The 17082-nt window shown below is 35.9% G+C and overlaps 1 protein-coding gene across 1 annotated transcript; it reads left to right on the top strand.

The window, feature by feature from the left end:
* LOC143864878 (protein SUPPRESSOR OF GENE SILENCING 3 homolog) lies at nucleotides 1-14983 on the top strand. The gene is made up of 6 exons (XM_077375745.1): nucleotides 1-134; nucleotides 7014-7985; nucleotides 10339-10633; nucleotides 11299-11543; nucleotides 13827-13984; nucleotides 14491-14983. Exons 2-6 carry the CDS (start codon nucleotides 7035-7037, stop codon nucleotides 14693-14695), a joined length of 1854 nt encoding a protein of 617 aa, XP_077231860.1. The 5' UTR covers nucleotides 1-134; nucleotides 7014-7034; the 3' UTR covers nucleotides 14696-14983.
* The last annotated feature ends 2099 nt before the right edge of the window (nucleotides 14984-17082 follow it).

Here is a 17082-nt window from a genome sequence, read left to right as displayed (position 1 = left end):
ATTAAATCGGTTTTGGAATCCGACTCGTGCCTCTCTATAAATAAGGCCGGAAAACCACACTCCGCACTTACCTTTTCTCTGTCTGCATTTTCCGGCAGGTTTTGTTGTTCTCCGACCAGATTTTCCGGCAGAAGGTCGATTTCGATATCCTGATTAATAGTTTATATCTGCATTTCTTGTTCTTGATTCTTACTGCAATTTTTTGTTTCTGCATCTTATTTCAAATGAGTTGCATGTTTATATGTAGCTTTTGTTGTTTTTTTCCTTTATTTTTTGATGAGATCAAACAAACAATAGAGTTTTGTTTTTTAAATGCTTCTATGTTTTAATGTAGCTTTTGCTTGATTCATCTTCTTCAAGAAGTGCTTCTATGCACTGTTGTCATGAGCATTGTATTAACGTTTTCATTTTCTTTTCTTTTCTTTTTCTTTTTTTCTTAAAATAAAGTAACAGATTTCTCTTGATTATCTTTTTCCATGTCATGAACACTATATTAGTAACAGAGGGTTTTTTTTTTTTGAAATGAAGTAACAGAGTTTATTTATTTTTAATGCTTCCTGTATCATTTTATTGATCTACTCGTGATGCTTTCTGCATTTTCTTGCTATTGCTTCCATGTATTAATGATTCCTTCATCTTTTTCTTAATTTTTTCTGATTATTAAAATAATGAGGAGCATAACAGTTGCCATTAGAGTAGGTTTTTCCTTCCTTTTTTTGTTTGAATCTAGTAAAATGGTTTGTTGGTGAATGGTTATATGTTTTAATGCTTTCCTTATCTTTTTCCTTGATTTATCCATGATGCTTTCAGCATCTTCTTGCAGAGCTGCCTCTATTAATGCTTCCCACATCTTTTTCTTATTTATTTTCTGATTATTAGAATAACGAGGAGCATAACAATCAGCATTAGAGTGCTTCTCCGCAGCATTTCTACTAGAAGTTTTAGTTCATAATCTTGTTTTATCAGTTTTTGGGGTTTTCCTTCTCTCTCTCTCTCTCTCTCTCTCTCTCTCTCTCTCTCTCTCTCTCTCTCTCTCTCTCTCTCTCTCTCTCTCTCTCTCTCTCTCTCTCTCCTTTTTTTTTAGTTGAAATCAAGTAAAATAGTTTGTTTGTGAATGGTTTTATGTTTTAATGCTTCATGTAGCTTTTTCTTGAGATATCCGTGATGCTTCCTGCATCTTTTTGCAGATTTGCTTCTATGTATTAATACTATCTGCATCTTTTTCTTCTTTTTTTTCTTTTTTTTTTTGAAATGGTAAAATCTAAATTTATAAGAGGGTAAATCCCCATGACCGCTCTGGTCAAAAGTACAAACAGAGAAGGAAAACAAGCAAAGAGAAATCGGGAAACGACAAATCATGGAGGAAGAAAATCAAAGATCTCCAAGGATTCTTGTTATCGACTTCTGATTTTCTTCCGCACTGATATTTTTGTTTCTCTTTGTATTTCTTTCATATGTCTTTTTTTAGTTCATGTAGTCCCTTCCTTTGTGTATTGAGGGCCCTGCATCTCCTTGTTTGTTTATGCTTTCTTGTGTTTTAATACAACTACCATTGAAAAAAAAAAAGATACATGCCAGGGGATCCTCTCCCATCAAAGATCGTCACAATTATCAATGCATACACACTTGCGGTCAAATCATCTTTAGATCAGAATCAATTTTTTCTTATCTCACTTTCTGCAGAGCCGAGTCGGTTTTCTTGAACTAACTATATTAAATAATATTTCAAAAACATAAAAATAGAATGAGCAAGAAAATCATATAAATAACACAATTCCTACTAATGCAGTGTTATATACTAAAATGTTTGTGAGCTAGAGCTCATATAAGCTTATATGAGCTAGACCTCACTAACATAGGGGGCCCACATTGTTTGGATGATCCAAAGCATTCATTTGATAGGCCCTCATTTAGGTAGGGCGTGCCCAAAAATTCAGCTTCATAGGATCATCCTAACCCTTCCATTTGCGGAGGTTAAAGATGCCCAGATGGATGGGTATAAATAAACCTCTATAAATCTGCCCATCTTTAATCTCCACAAATGGAAGAGTTAGGATGATCCTATGAAGCTGATTTTTTGGGCACACCCTACCTATATGAGGGTCTATCAAATGAATGCTTTGGATCATCCAAACAATGTGGGCCCCCTATGTTAGTGAGGTCTAGCTCATATAAGCTTATATGAGCTCTAGCTCACAAACATTTTCCCTGTTAATATTATAGTTGATTTAAAAAAAATAGAAATATCTTTCCATGCGGTATTAGTTGCATACTATAGTAGTACGTGTTATATAATTATATTTATATGAATTGCATGTGAAATGTGGTAGATCCATTGTATGCAAAAATTTATATTAGTTACATGTGAAATGTAGTAGTTACTGAATTATTTCACGCTCGACAATGCATGTCACTATGTGTTCAATGTTGTTAAACCATTATGGACACTTTTTGTATTCTTTTAATGGTTTTTGAGTGTGCATTTGTGTTTATTCTAGCACTTCCTGAAGTTTCATCTTAAATGTCCATTATTTGCTTATGTTTACATTGGTTTTCATGATTTTACATGATTTCCATTGAAATTACCATTTGAAACCGACATGTTACCATTTTCGTCTCGATCAAAATGCATACTGAAACTTCAAGCAAAATGTCAGTACTTTCTGCTTTTCCATTGGAGCAGAGAGCAATGCAGCTGTATCAATGGTATGAGAAGACAAATGTAGCACATACTATATGGGAGTATTGCAATGTTAAAGTACTCCCATATATGAAATTACAACTCTAACACTCTCATATACATACCTGGTTAGATTTCATTCCCAATTGGGGGTTGTCAGAGTCAATTCACATTTTTCATGGTGGTGTTATAACTTTGCCAATGCTCAATCGTTTGCCAATCTGATGCACAATTTGAGAAATTGACAAAATAGAAGCATTGGCTTGCCTATTATTTTCTTTACTTGCTGCTTTGTTAATCGCCCTAAAAATTTCTAGATGTTCGAACTCAAACTCAGTTCAATATTGGAGTTAATTGGCTTTGCTTTACCCTCAAGAATATAAGTTGATGAATAGATTTCAGAAAGGCGAAACTTTAGCTAATAAAGCTTCCAATAAACATGGTTCCACTGTAGCTAACTTAGGTGCATTTCTGCTTTACACTAGGAGATGGCCAGATGAGATGTTAAAAGTGAGTGCAGTTTAGCACAGTTGATCTCTTGCTACTAGGGTGAAACACAATACTTGGTTGATGGAGGTAAATGCTCCAATTCTGAGTCAAAGTGAGAAGAAAATAGTATTTATGATGCATTGGGTCTTGGGGAGGATGTTACTCTATAGGTTTACAGTGAATGACCTTGCATGTTTCAAGAAACTGGAAAACATGTAGTTCCCCAATAGTTTGAAGTATATGTTCCTTGATTTAATACAGTCAGAGGATTTTTTTTTTTTGAAGTCCAAACCGAATAGTTACTGTCACAGAGGAAATTGGTCCTGTGATAAGCATGGCTTGTTACAAACATTTCCTATTGTAATAGGTAAGGGTTGTTTGGTAAGGGTCGAATTTCAGGAATTTCGGTCAAAATTTCGGAGAAATAATGACGTAAGAGGAAGTCATATAGATTTTGTTTCGGTGGGGATGGAAATAGAAATAATTTGGTCATTTCGGGGAAATTTAAAACCATGCCTGCTTTCTTCTCGAGATATTATTGGGCTGTACGATGACTAACGTTAGCAGTTGTATGGCCTTGCAGCATGTTTTTTTTTTTTTCTTAAGTATGTTCTTGTTAGAAGGTGTATATGTGCCTAAGGGCACTTTAGTCCTTGTACTCTTTCTTTTATATTAATACGTAAGTGAGGGGGAGCTTCTTCCAATTTTCAATATATATATATATATATCACATAATTTAAATTGGATTGTTAATTGGCTGGTAGGTGAGAAAATGGATTTGAATGAAAAGGTAATAGTGAAGTTCCATTGTAGTTTAAAGTATCCATTTTTTTATTTAAGTCCTTGAGGGAAAATTTGTTCTTTAATAAGGGAGGCAAGTTACAGATATCCTTAGGTGCTTTCGTAACCCCTTTTTATCATCAGACAGTAGGGTTAAGTCATTCATGGCAAGCTTAACATGAAAGACTATATTGCAAAATGGGTCCCCACTATCGATATTGCTTGTTTTTGTTGTCATTCTGATCTGGAATAGGTGTTCCATTTGTTTTTTAGATGTAGTTTCTTGGCTTGGATCCAGTTCGTTCTTAAGTTATAATGGAGGGTAATGGATTCTCTCTAAGTTCATAGGAAAGGGCCAAATCTCCATAACCATTCATATAGCCTTTACCTCCGCCAACTTTCATATATGAAATAAAAGAAACTCCCATATTTTTGACAAGAGGGCTTCTCATAAGTGCCTTGTTCTCCACATTATTCTTGCTGATATCCTTTCTAAAGTACTCAGAATTTCCATACTTTACGAGTGAAGCTTGTTTGAAGAATTTGATTTGTGCCATAAATCCTATCCAAAAGTATGTCAAGTATTGCAGTTGGATCAAGCCGCATGCCATTACTATTAAGATGAACTCTAATGCTTCTTTAGAAGACGGTGTCAAGGATGTTGGTGGCATTCTTAGAGATGATAAAGGTGATTATGTTTTTGCTTTCTCTCAAGAAGCTACTGGTTTCAACATTGGCATCCTTGAATTAAAGGCTATTAAATTGTGCCTTCTTTGGGTCTCCAATTTGAATAGTTGGGTAGTGACTTGTTCTTGGACATGAAAGTGGATTTGAACAATAAGGATTGTGATGGGGACCATCAATCAAAGAGAAAATTTAAAGGGGCCCACACCCAATTAGCGTCCCCAACACTAAAGGGGACGTACATGTCTTATTTTGTTTTCTTTGTGTGTCTAGGAGTCGTCCAGGATTAATATGACTTGTAGTGTAATTTAAGTTATATATTCTATTAGCAATTGATGTAATTAGGATTTACTTTTAGTGGATTTCTATTTCTTAGTTTTAGTTAGTCTTTTAGTGAAAGTTATGTTGGGGTTTTCTTTATTTAAAGAAGTGAATTGTACACATAAGCCGCAGAAAAAAGTTTTATGAGAATTGAATGTGAGCTTTAGCCCCAATTGCTGACTGGATTCTTGGTGTGTTTATCAAGAAATTCCTAGAACCAAGGTAGATTACTTGGATTATCTTTACCATTCCCTAGAAGCAAGGAATTCCCTTCTTTACTATTGCTTGGATCCTTACAATGTAGGTTTCTCGATTTTTTATATCATCAGTGTTAGAATATGTGGGATCCAACAGTTAGATTGGGTTAAGATCTCACCGTTGGATCATCTTGGAGGTTGATTAGGTAAGCTGGGTAAACGAGGCAACTAGATAAATTAGGCAAGTGGATTAGAAGAGACAAGCAAGAGAGATTAGGAAAGTAGATTTGATTAGGATTATTTCCTTCTATAATTATCTTGATTCCATTCCATGTTTATCATGTGAGTGCTCTATATAAGCACACATTGATCTTCTTGTAAATGTATCCAAGTTTAGTGAAAATCTTTGATTTTATCAACTTTATCAATCAGTTTATTTCCCTCCTTCAAATCTTGTATTGTGAGTTCTTATTCCTTGATTCTTCACCAAGTTTTGTTTTTCAAACCCATGGTTTCACCTGTGATTTGTTTTCCTTTTTTTTTTCCTACAATCTTATTTCCAATCTAAAATGGCAGTGTCTTACCTGTGGTCTGTATCCTTTTTCTTTATTCTTTCCCACTCGGTAATTCAACATGCTCTACTATCATGATCCATGAGCTTCTGGGCTTACTACTTTCTATTGCGTGATTGTTATTACTCTACGTGAAGTAATAACGATTTTTACCAAAGAAGGTTCACAATTCCATTGTCTTCTAACACTCATGGTGCTCTGCAAACAGTGAGGCAGGTTGACTGGCTAGACCTGGAATTGCCAGAACAGGATTGGAGATTTTTTACTTTCACCCCCTTGACTTATGCTGTATTTTCCTTTTAGTCTGGCTTAGTTTGTACTTGACCATCTCGGACCCCGGGCCTCACCCTTTCCTTTCTCTTTTAATATAATCTCATTACTGTTGAAAAAAATGTACTCACTCTGCCCTTCTTTTGGTTTTTTCTATAAAAAGTTGAGATCGTGGTCATGCAAGCTAAAGTTCAACTATGCTCTGGCTTGTGAGGGGGTTCTCTTAAACCAGCCCATTCTCAATCATTCTAAGAATGCCAATGTACCACTACCATGGCGCATGACCTTTCCAAGCTCAACTTATAAGCTATGATTAGTCCATGGTTCTGTGTATATAATTATGATACATATAGATTACTTTGCATGATTTGGCTCAAGGATTATTGCATAATTACACCAAACAAACTCTTCTCTCACTTTCTCTTCAGAAAGGCCTAACCCTTATGTTTTGAGATGAAAAGTGCGAAAAAAGGCTGAGACGGTCAAGAAAGCTGAAAGCAAGCTTTCCAAAAAAGGAAAGGAACTGACGGAGTGAACAAAAACCGGCAAAGAAGGAGAAACCAGGAAAGGATCATAACAAGCCTAGGATGGAGATTTTCATGTGACCTTGAAAAATAGATTTTTTTGTTCTTAAATAGTTTCCTGGATCTTTCTAGAATCTCCCATGGCTAATCACCTCTCCCTTACACCGTTCTTGTATTGGGTGCTAGATCAAATTTTCCTAATCTCTTGCATTTGCAATCTAAGACTATATCATCGTCTAATTGGCTTTTGCATGATCATAAAATTGGTTAGAATGGTACAATGTATGAGATTTGTTTATCATGATTAGTCTTCAGTGGCATATTAGAGATTCCTTACTGGAGCAATCATTTTTTATCTTGATTATTCTTGAGGGTATGCTAGAGATTCTTTATTTGAGAAATTCAATTCTGTATCGGCTTGTGTTTAGGTGGGTTTGGTGTGGTTCTAGTAGTTTTTATTTATTCATTTAAGTTTCTTTTCAAATTGATGATGCAGGAGTGAGGCTTAAATATTGCAATGGATTCGAGAAAGGGGAAGGGCATTGCTCCAGAGTACGGGCATTCTTATGAGGGTTTTGGTTCTGACAGCAACAGCCCCAAGCTTGATCAGCAAAATCAATATGTGGCAGATCTGAATGAATATCAAGATGATAAATGGGAAGTCGTTGGCAAAAAATCCAGAAACCGATCTACGAAACAATGGGGATCCTCGACCGCTTCCCCTAAAGCTTGGGGTCATCAGGTGTCGCAAAAGCCGAGCATGGCTCATAGTAGTGTGCCAGGAAAGGGTTCTGGCAGAGGAAACACAAGGTCTCAGGGTAGTAGGGCTTGGGAGTCTTCCTACATGGCACCACCACCTGCCGCAGCTCCACCTCTTCAGCGCGGGTGGCAATGGGGTGCTAGAACTGGAAAACAAAAGGATATCATGTCAAACCTTATTCCTCAGGGGTCTATCGGAGAAGATTCCGAATCCGACAATGCACACAACCATTCCGATGATGTTTCTGATGCTGATGACCTTGGAGTAGACACTGACGATGATACGCTAAATGACGACTATGACTCTGATGCGAGTCAAAAGAGCCACGAGACCCGGAAGAACACCAAGTGGTTCAGGAAATTTTTTGAGGCGTTGGGTAATTTTACCATTGAACAGATTAACGATACAATGAGGCAGTGGCACTGCCCAGCATGCCAAAATGGCCCAGGTAGTATTGACTGGTACAAGGGTCTACAGCCTCTGATGTCACATGCGAAGACAAAGCGTGCCACCAGGGTGAAGCTACACCGAGAATTTTCCCAACTTTTGGATGAGGAACTGCAACGGAGGGGAGCCTCTGTAATACCAGCGGGTGAAGCATTTGGTAAATGGAAGGGTCTGCATTCTACGGTATCTGATCATGATATAGTTTGGCCTCCTATGGTTGTTATCATGAATACAAGACTCGAGAAAGATGAAAATGATAAGGTACTTATGATTTGTTTTTATCACGGCTCATTATTTTACATTAATGTTCCTTGTAGTATGGAAGTTCTGAATTGTTGTATGTATGCCTATTCTATGATCAGGTTATATTACATATTTCCTAATCTTGGCATTTTGACATACTTAGATTTGATCAGTTATAGTTATACTAGCCTGTAAAATTCTCAGTTGAAAACCTTGATGAGAACTCAAAGCTCATAGGTTAAGAAACTCAAAATACTTGGACTTGATGAAGACCCATTTGTGAGCTGTGAATTCAGTCAAGTGCCTCAAGTTCATTCTTTTTTTCAAACTTTGAAAAGCTTTGGCTTTAAACTGTAGTGTGGTCAACGAGGTCGTAGATACTGTTGCTAAGGATGGATACTCTAGACCATTTTTGTTTGAGTGGGGCCAAATGTTCCCATGTCATAGTTATGTGTTATGTGTTTTGTGACTGATGTGACTCTCCTCATGGAAGTAAGAAAAAACCACTCTTCATTTTCTTGATTACTCAATGCAGATTTTTTATACACCTGATGAAGTTTCCCTATCACACGGATACTTTAGAATACACAGGTATTCATGTTTGATAGTTCATTTAAAGTTAGAAGCTGTACTCATGGCATATCTTCTTTTTTTTCTTTTTCTTTTTTGAATAGTACTCATGGCATATCTTGGTATTATGGTTTTCTTTGTTTCTTGAAATAAATCCATTTACTTTCTTAACTGAACCCAATCCCTAGAAAACATCAAAAACTATATCTTTTCAAGCTATATCTTTTCTAACTAAACTTTTAACTGGGTCTCTCTGCACCCATCCCTAGAAATCTATCAGGCTTCCTGCTGCTTGACTCATTGATGAATACAATATATTTATCATCTGGTACCTTACCTTTCATTCGTTAGTCAGTTTCCTTTGCAATCATCTTCTCCAGATATGTCTCTACTTACTTCTTCCATAGGAACATCTTTTTGTATCTTTATAGAGACTTATGCACACGTTTATGTCACGGATTAGGTCTGATGCATGCGAATCTTAATTGGATTTGAATCCAATATGGTGTGGATGATGTTTCTAATGACATTCTCTTAATGTTTTCAGCTTTTAAGAAATTTTGTTATGTTGATCTGAGGGGCATTCGTTAGATATATTGTTGTTTATAAATAATAGTACTTTTTGACCTTTGAACTTGTGTCAAATCGGTTCTCTGGAAAAGATTGTATATGGGTTTTAAGATTCAGTCAAAAATGGAATGGGGCACAGTTGAATGTTGATGATTTTAAGTAGGTTTATTGTATGGACTATGGATTTAAGGTAATTAAAAGGAATACCAAGTAACATGAATGGTCTATGGTGTTCATTACTAGCATCTCAATGTTAGAATTAACACACACGATATTAGTATGATGCATACATAAGTTTGTTGTGGTGTATCTTTTAACCAATGGGCGTCCTGTAATTAGTGCAACTTACTATATAAGCTAGTGCAACTTATTAATGAAATAGCATAATACAAATCCCACGATTTGTGGGATCCTCTCCCCTTTTCATGTCTTCGTATTTCAATCTCTTCTCTCTGATACGTAAGATTGCAGGCGATGTTTTTTTTACACTCAATTCCATGATGCTTGAAATCAACTGAAATTTGATTTAAATGTCAGAATGTGGTTATCACTTCTCACATTTTTAGTATCTTGTATGTTTTTATATTAAATTTCCACATGATTAGGAAGTCATTACAGTTTATTATCTGATTTTACAAGTCAAATCTATCTGGACCTTCTATTAATTTAGGGAAATGATTTCTGCGCCAAAGTGTTTTGATAAACACGCGCTCCACTTGTTTGTCGTGTAGTATTTAAAGGGTTTTAAGAGCTTTTTGAGAACTGTAATATCGTCTGACATCCCTTTAAATACTACGTGACAAACAAGTGGAGCGCGTGTTTATCAAAACACTTTGGCGCAGAAATCATTTCCCTTAATTTATTATCCATATCAGTTTTTAAGACTAACGATATTATCTTAATGCAGCCATGGTTTTTTTTTTTTTTTTTTGAATGGTAATGCAGCCATGGTTATTGTTCCCTAAGATTATGTTAAATATGAATCAAGAATGGTAGATTTGAATTTGACTTGTGTAAATATGCCGACCTTCTATTGAGTTGCACAGTTGAACTTGTTTATTAGGAACCTGGTTTCCGAGTCAAATCCAAAATTTTGATCATTGCCACTGAATCTTAATTGTGAAGGCTTTCATGTTTTATACTTTGGTACTGAGCGTTTAAATTCTTATTCATTTGTTTTGTATTTTAATATGGTAACTCTATTGTGTTCTATGTTGGACATAAAATTCAGTGGATAGGCATGGGAAACCAAGAACTAGTAGACTATTTTAGCTCATATGACGCTGTAAAGGCTCGGCATTCCTACGGCCCTCAAGGGCACCGTGGAATGAGCGTTCTAATATTTGAGGGTTCACTGATGGGCTATTTAGAGGCTGAGCGTCTGGACAGGCATTTTTCAGAACAAAGAATGGATAGGGAAGCTTGGGAACGTCATCCAGTTCTATTTTATCAAGGGGGACAACGCCAACTGTATGGATATATGGCTTGCAAAAAAGACTTGGATTGCTTCAACCAGCATTCTCAAGGTATATTTTTTTTAAACAATTTTGATCATTTGGATTTGACGTAACTTGGAACATGGACAAACCTATGTTGGACACTGACATGGAGGCATCTGAAACACAAAGTAGATCGATGACTTATATCCACATTCAAAAGAGATCGATCTTCAGATTGGACATTAGGATTTTTTTATAGATTTGGGTTTTTTGCCTTGCCCCTTCCATGGTGGCCGGTCCCCACACATGCATGATTTGGGTTGATGCGCCACATGATCTGATTTAGTTTAGAAAACTGATATGAAGTAAAAATAGTGTTTGATGTTTTAAAAAAGATTTCTAAATTGTGGAAACATTATTTATTTATTTTATTTAGAGTGCTGCTAAGGAGACCGAGAGTGCAACCTAGAGTGGAACCGAACAAATCCCTACGTGCCACATGGCATGTGTGAAGGAACAAATCCCTACATGCGACATGGCATGTGAAGGGTAGTTTTGCCATTTAATAAAAAAAGGCAAAAAATCAGGAACCAAGATCACGTTAAAGCCAAAAAATCAGGAACCAAGATCATGTTACGTGTGAATAGGATATTTGTTCGATTCCACTCTCGATCTCCGTATCATTATTCGTTTTTTTTTAAATTTACTTTTGTAAGAGAAAATGCTTCTTGTTATTGTTTATTGATTCTTAGGTAAATCTAAGCTGAAATTTGAGATGAGATCGTACCAAGAAATGGTTGTGGGCCCAATGAAGCAAATGAGTGAGGATAATCAGCTCTTGACCTACTATAAGAACAAGGTTGTTAGACAACAACAGCGCTCAAGAGCTCTTGAGGAAACTGTGGGCGTGATGAGCAGACAACTCCGTATTGCTAATGAAGAGAACAGAATCGTGAGGCAGAGGACACAAATCCAACATGAGGAAAACAAGGAAGAGGTATTATCAGAACCTAAAAATCAATTTCAGTAATACAAGCAACTCAAAAACTTTCCTTAGTTTGCCCAAGCCTCAAACGCTTGGGCAATTTTTTATACAGTTCTTCCTAGTTTTTTTTTTAAATGATGGATTTTTTCAAAAGATTGGATGGACTGGATTTTAAGGACTGGCCTTAATGCCATTTTCCAACATCCCTTTATGCTGTGATTCCTAATTTTTGTTGTCTTCGTACCTGCAGTTATCTCTTTATTTTTAAACTTTTGCTAGTGTCCATCGCAAAAGTCATTTGGCGGCTGGTCTGTCACATGTTAGACCACCTAACTCGTGAATGGAGACAAAAGCTGTTGTCTTCATTCAAGAGGTGGCTGGTCTGACATGAGAGAGACGAGTTGCGAAATGCCTTTTGTGATGGACCCTAGCGAATCCCTATATATATATATATATATATATCACTTACATTTCATAGATTTGAGCATATGTGAGTTTTTATTGCTATTCAAAAAGAAAAAAAAAACAAGTGATTTTTTTTTTTAATCTTTTTTGTATTTCTGTTCTTACAATTGCTAGTTGTGTTTCGTCTTCTATGTACGGATTATTCTAAATATTTGGCAGCATTCTTTGGTTTAAGATCATGTAGAAATATCCATGCTAATTTGGTATTTATGTATTTCACATTCTTCTTCAAAATCTACATAAGATAGATTTGGGATATAAGAATCATCTTTTTATTAACGAAGCACTAGTGGCCAGAAGACCCAAGCTTACCCGAAAAAAAAAAGCCTAATTTAGGGAATTGCTAGCAGCACCCCATTCTTTTGATAATGGCACTCTTTGCTTTAAGTACTTATTTGATCTGCTTTTGATATTTTTTGGGAATTGTAACATCCTTCAATAGCTAATTAGTGAAGTGCCATATTAGAATAAGTATCTTCTTCGTAGTAGAGACGAATTGGGGCTACCTTTCTCACCAAGCAATGCTTTTAAAAAAAAAGTGCCAGATTAGAATAGCAGTGCCATTATCAAAGCAAGGGAGTACAGAATCATTTCCCCTAATTTATATTGCACACTATGTACATGTCAATAATATATGAATGTCAAAAAGTCTAAGTTCTAAAGCATCTTTTGCCTGTAAATTTCTATAACATCATAAACAAAATGTCTGGAGACAATCAACAAATGATGATTACTTCCACGGTTGGAATAAATACGGATTCACTCCACAATCTTCTCTCCAACATTACAATACAAATAGAAAACAGAATTCGCATAAAAAAAAAAAAAAAAAAAAAAAAACCCCGAAACAAAAATCAAATAATGATGCCAATGCTATAACTATCAAAAGAAAATGCACATGGATATTCCCAAAAAAAGAAGATAAGAAATTGCCTCAAAATTCAAATATGAAGGAAATAGCCCTTTGAATGCAAGGGAAATCCACCAACGGCCCCAAAAATAATGAAGGAAAAAAAAAAGGAAATTTGCCGTCAATCTATGCTGGGGTGTCAACCAATAAAACGATAGGTTCAAGTTCATTGCACATTCAAGAGGATGGAAGGATTTGACGCCAACTGCACCAAGATCCAGTCCAAAGGGGAAAGCACTGTTACCTAATGAAGGCTTTGCTGGGATAAAAGTAATGAAGAAGAGTAATAGTCAAAAGTTAAGGAAAATTTTGTGTTTTTCCCCATATATAACAACTCAAAAATAACCCCTTATCTATGTATCTTGACCATCTCGGCCTTCTTTTTGCAATACAATTGGCGATCGTTCAAAAAAAAAAAAAAAAAACTCAAAGTAACCCTAATAAGTCACACATAGACTTCTAATGTAATCTCACTTACTAATTTAACACCAACTTGGTTGAAAAAGCAAACAAACTAATGTTAACATGCCAACTACTGTCAAATAAAATTAATAAAATAAAAAGGAAACTACTGATTGGCTATGGTAGCCCACCTATTATATATTTTTGTTGGCCTTGTACTTGAAAACAACTTGGGTAGAAACAGTGAGGAAAGACTTGTTAGGTAGGAACATAACAGATAACATGACCTTGGATAGGATAGAATGGAAAAAAATGATCCACGTAGAAGAACCCAACTAGAACCAAGATTAGAGCCAGGTAGATTCCTTTTACCTTCTTTATGAATTTTTCTAAAGGATTCATTTAGCCGACCCCAACTAGTTTGGGACTAAGGCTTTGTTGAGTTGAGCTGAGCTGAGCATCTGTTCTTGAGATTTCTCCTTTATCTTTAATTGTTTTACTTATTTTTTCTTTGCTAGATGGATTCAATCGAGCAATTCTTCAAGGAGAAAGTAGCCATTATTCACGTAGGCTTGGAAGACAGAGAGGACGAGTTTGAAAAATCATTGCAGGAACAGCTTGAGAAAGCAAAGCAGTCAAATGCCGGTTTGGGAAGCACTGAAGAATGGAAACTCAAGTAATGAAACTGTTCAACACCTTCACGTGAATGAATTGTTGGAAATTATTTACTTCATTTTCGGGAAAAAAAAATTCCCTCCTAATTTATTCACTTGGATTTGGGCCCAACTTGTACCGAATTGGGTGGGAATTTTTTATTTTAAAAGAAAAAAATTTGAAAATAGTTCCCCTTTTTCATAATTTCTATAAGGCTTGGATTTCCAGGAAACTTTTCCCTTTCAATGGATGCCAAAATGGCTAGGCACCAGAAGAATCAAAATGACAACAAATATTTTTCAAAAACTTTATTTTCCATCTCATTTTGCCAGTGACACGTCGCCCACCAACAAGTGAATCAAAATCAAAACAATTAGTCATTGAATTGTGGGTGTCGTTTTTCCAAAACTTTTGGTCATCCGAGTTCTTCAAATTATTTGACCCAAGTTAGAAATGCTATGTTCTTCTTGGTTGTCGCTACTTATATTTGTTTCTTATATGTATTGCTCTTGTGAAATGCCATTACAGGAAAAAAGAGATTGAAAAGTTTATCCTTACCCAGTCAAAGGATATTGAAGAGTTTGAAGCAGAAAGAGAGGAGGTGATACGGGCGCATGAAAGGAAGAAGAATGAACGGAGGCGCAAGTATCTGGAGGAAGAGGTGGAACTTGAGAGAGAATTTAAGGAAGCACTTACTCAACTTATGGAGAGCTATGCCCCTCCCCCCCCCTGAACCTTCTTCCAGTGGCTGAAAAATGGTTTGATAAATTGCTTCTCTTTTGGGTTTTGATTCTCCTTATGATGGTAAATGGTATCTGAAAACTGAGCATATTTGCTGCTTATATAGCAGGAAGTAGACTTTTAACAGAAGGTTTCATACATAAAAGAATTAAATACATAGGGGATTTGATTGAAAATGGTGGTTCTAAACTTCTAATGGCTGTTTTTTATAGTTAATTTGATACCTATACTCTGAAAAACCAGAATTGATTTCATGGCTTTACAGCCAACTTCTCTAATTTGTTTTGGGGTTCCTTGTGATTTCTTGGACTTACCAAAGGAATGCTTTAAGTAGTGTGTGACCTCATTGTATGGCATTTTGGGTCCCATCTTAGTTTGATCTGAACCGTTCATTTTAAAGGCCTTAACTTGGACTCATATGGCCCAAAAATTACACTAATTATGCTATACTAATGTTGAAAATTGTACATGCAATGGTTTATATTCAATTGGATATTAGGATTACATTGATTGGCGTGAACATCAGACCAAAGGCTTATAAATGAACGGTCCAAATCAAAGATCTGATCTGTAGACTTTTACCTATTGGATGTAGACCACTGATCATTTTGCGATACTTTCCGTTTATCTATTAGGCCTAACCCCCAGATGGTTCTTGCACACGATGGTTTGAGCAATCCTCACGCTCTGATCTGTGCTCTCTTTTTAAAACTTCCCTTAAATTTTCCAGGATCCTTCGATTGAGTAGATTTTTATGGTGTGCACACAAAAAAATGAACGGTCTGGATCATTGAATTGTTTTTCTTACATGTATTTTAAGATGCTGCTCAAAATAGGGCTGGACACGATACTTCATTCTTATAATGATATCTTTAAAATTTGTCATTTTTGAAAAAAAAAAAGTTCCTCAAAAATAGAAGGCAAGTAAAATGCTAACTACTTGTGCTGGGATTTTTGCCGAAAATATAGTGTTTTTTTCCAATTTTTGCGGGGAAGGGAAAATATAAAACTTGGAAAAATGGGCTGAAAGCGATTTAATTGTTAGAGATTAAATTTGTCATTTGACAGATTATTATGGTGGAATGCAGACTGAGTTCAAAACCACATTTGGACTGTTTGAAAGATTAGGGATGTTTGTTTGGTATTGATTTTGCAAAATGAGGATTAATGGCAAAGACTAGGGACGTTTATTTGGTAATTGTTTGGATACGGGGAATTTAGAATCTTGGATTTCATCCGAATCGTAGATGGGAGACGGAGAGGAGGAGAGACCAGCCATCATTTTCTGTTTTCTGGAATGGAAACTTCCAATAGTCTCATGATAAGAGCATTTTTATTTTCTTTTTCATTTAAAATTTATTGTGATGTGATTAAATAACACCAATTCCAACGGCTTAAGCTTCTGGAGTAATTGGTTGTTCCACATGGTATTAAAGCAGAGGTGATGAGTTTAAAAATCCTTGATATTAAAAGTCCACATGCAATGGCCAACTCAAAGGCAGGGCATGTAAGCCAACACTAAGAAGAGGGGTCACAACCTAGGGAAAGTGTTGAAGTCTAATGATTAAATAACACCAACTCCAACGGCTTAAGTTTTTGAGTAATTGGCAGTTTGACATGATGGGGTCATGACTATGAGTGTTTGTAGAGAAGGATATCGATTGTACGAGATTTACTGTTAACACCTTCCAAACATGTAAGCAAGAATGATACATGCATGGTATCCTAAAGAGAAAAGCATGTGTCCTGAATATTAATCCAACTGGTTCATTCAGTCGCCACTTTGTTGGGGTCCTGGGGAGCTCAAATACATGTGACCATTAATGACAGGCCATTGACATTTCACCTAACAGTATGAATATTATGACTTCAGAAGGCCTCTAGCACAACCAACGTCAAAATCATAGGTGTACTCACATTAATCCTTAGTAGTTAGTACCGTTCGATCAAACATCTACACCCCTAGAAAAGGAATTTGTATTGACCAAGGTACATTAACCAAGGTAATACTAAATCGTTCTCAATACCAACCTTAGATATCCACACTCCAACTTTACGTCATGCACCTAAAAAAGAGTAGTGTAAATATTAGAATTCCCTTAGTGCATGATCTAGAAGATGCGACCCCAATGTTACAAACTCTGATATACTTGACTAATGTATTTTCACCATCCTATTCAGAGGGGTAATCAACATTCTGCATTCCCTCAATAATACCTTTCATCAATTCTGATCTTAATGTATTTCAAATCATCCGAGTATTCCTCTCAGAATCATTCCTAATCATTTTTTTTTTCTATAGTTCTATCATGAAAGCTTCAAACGCTTACAACTTAATCATTGGCCTTGTGTTAAGTATGAGTTTTGAAGTAATGTGGA

The sequence above is a fragment of the Tasmannia lanceolata genome, unplaced genomic scaffold, assembly GCF_043159265.1.
Source record: "Tasmannia lanceolata isolate RefF3 unplaced genomic scaffold, GAP_Taslan_0.1 ptg000054l, whole genome shotgun sequence".
Taxonomy (NCBI): domain Eukaryota; kingdom Viridiplantae; phylum Streptophyta; class Magnoliopsida; order Canellales; family Winteraceae; genus Tasmannia; species Tasmannia lanceolata.
The sequence above is the reverse complement of the archived record's forward strand: the minus strand, read 5'-3'. Positions and strand labels throughout refer to the sequence as shown.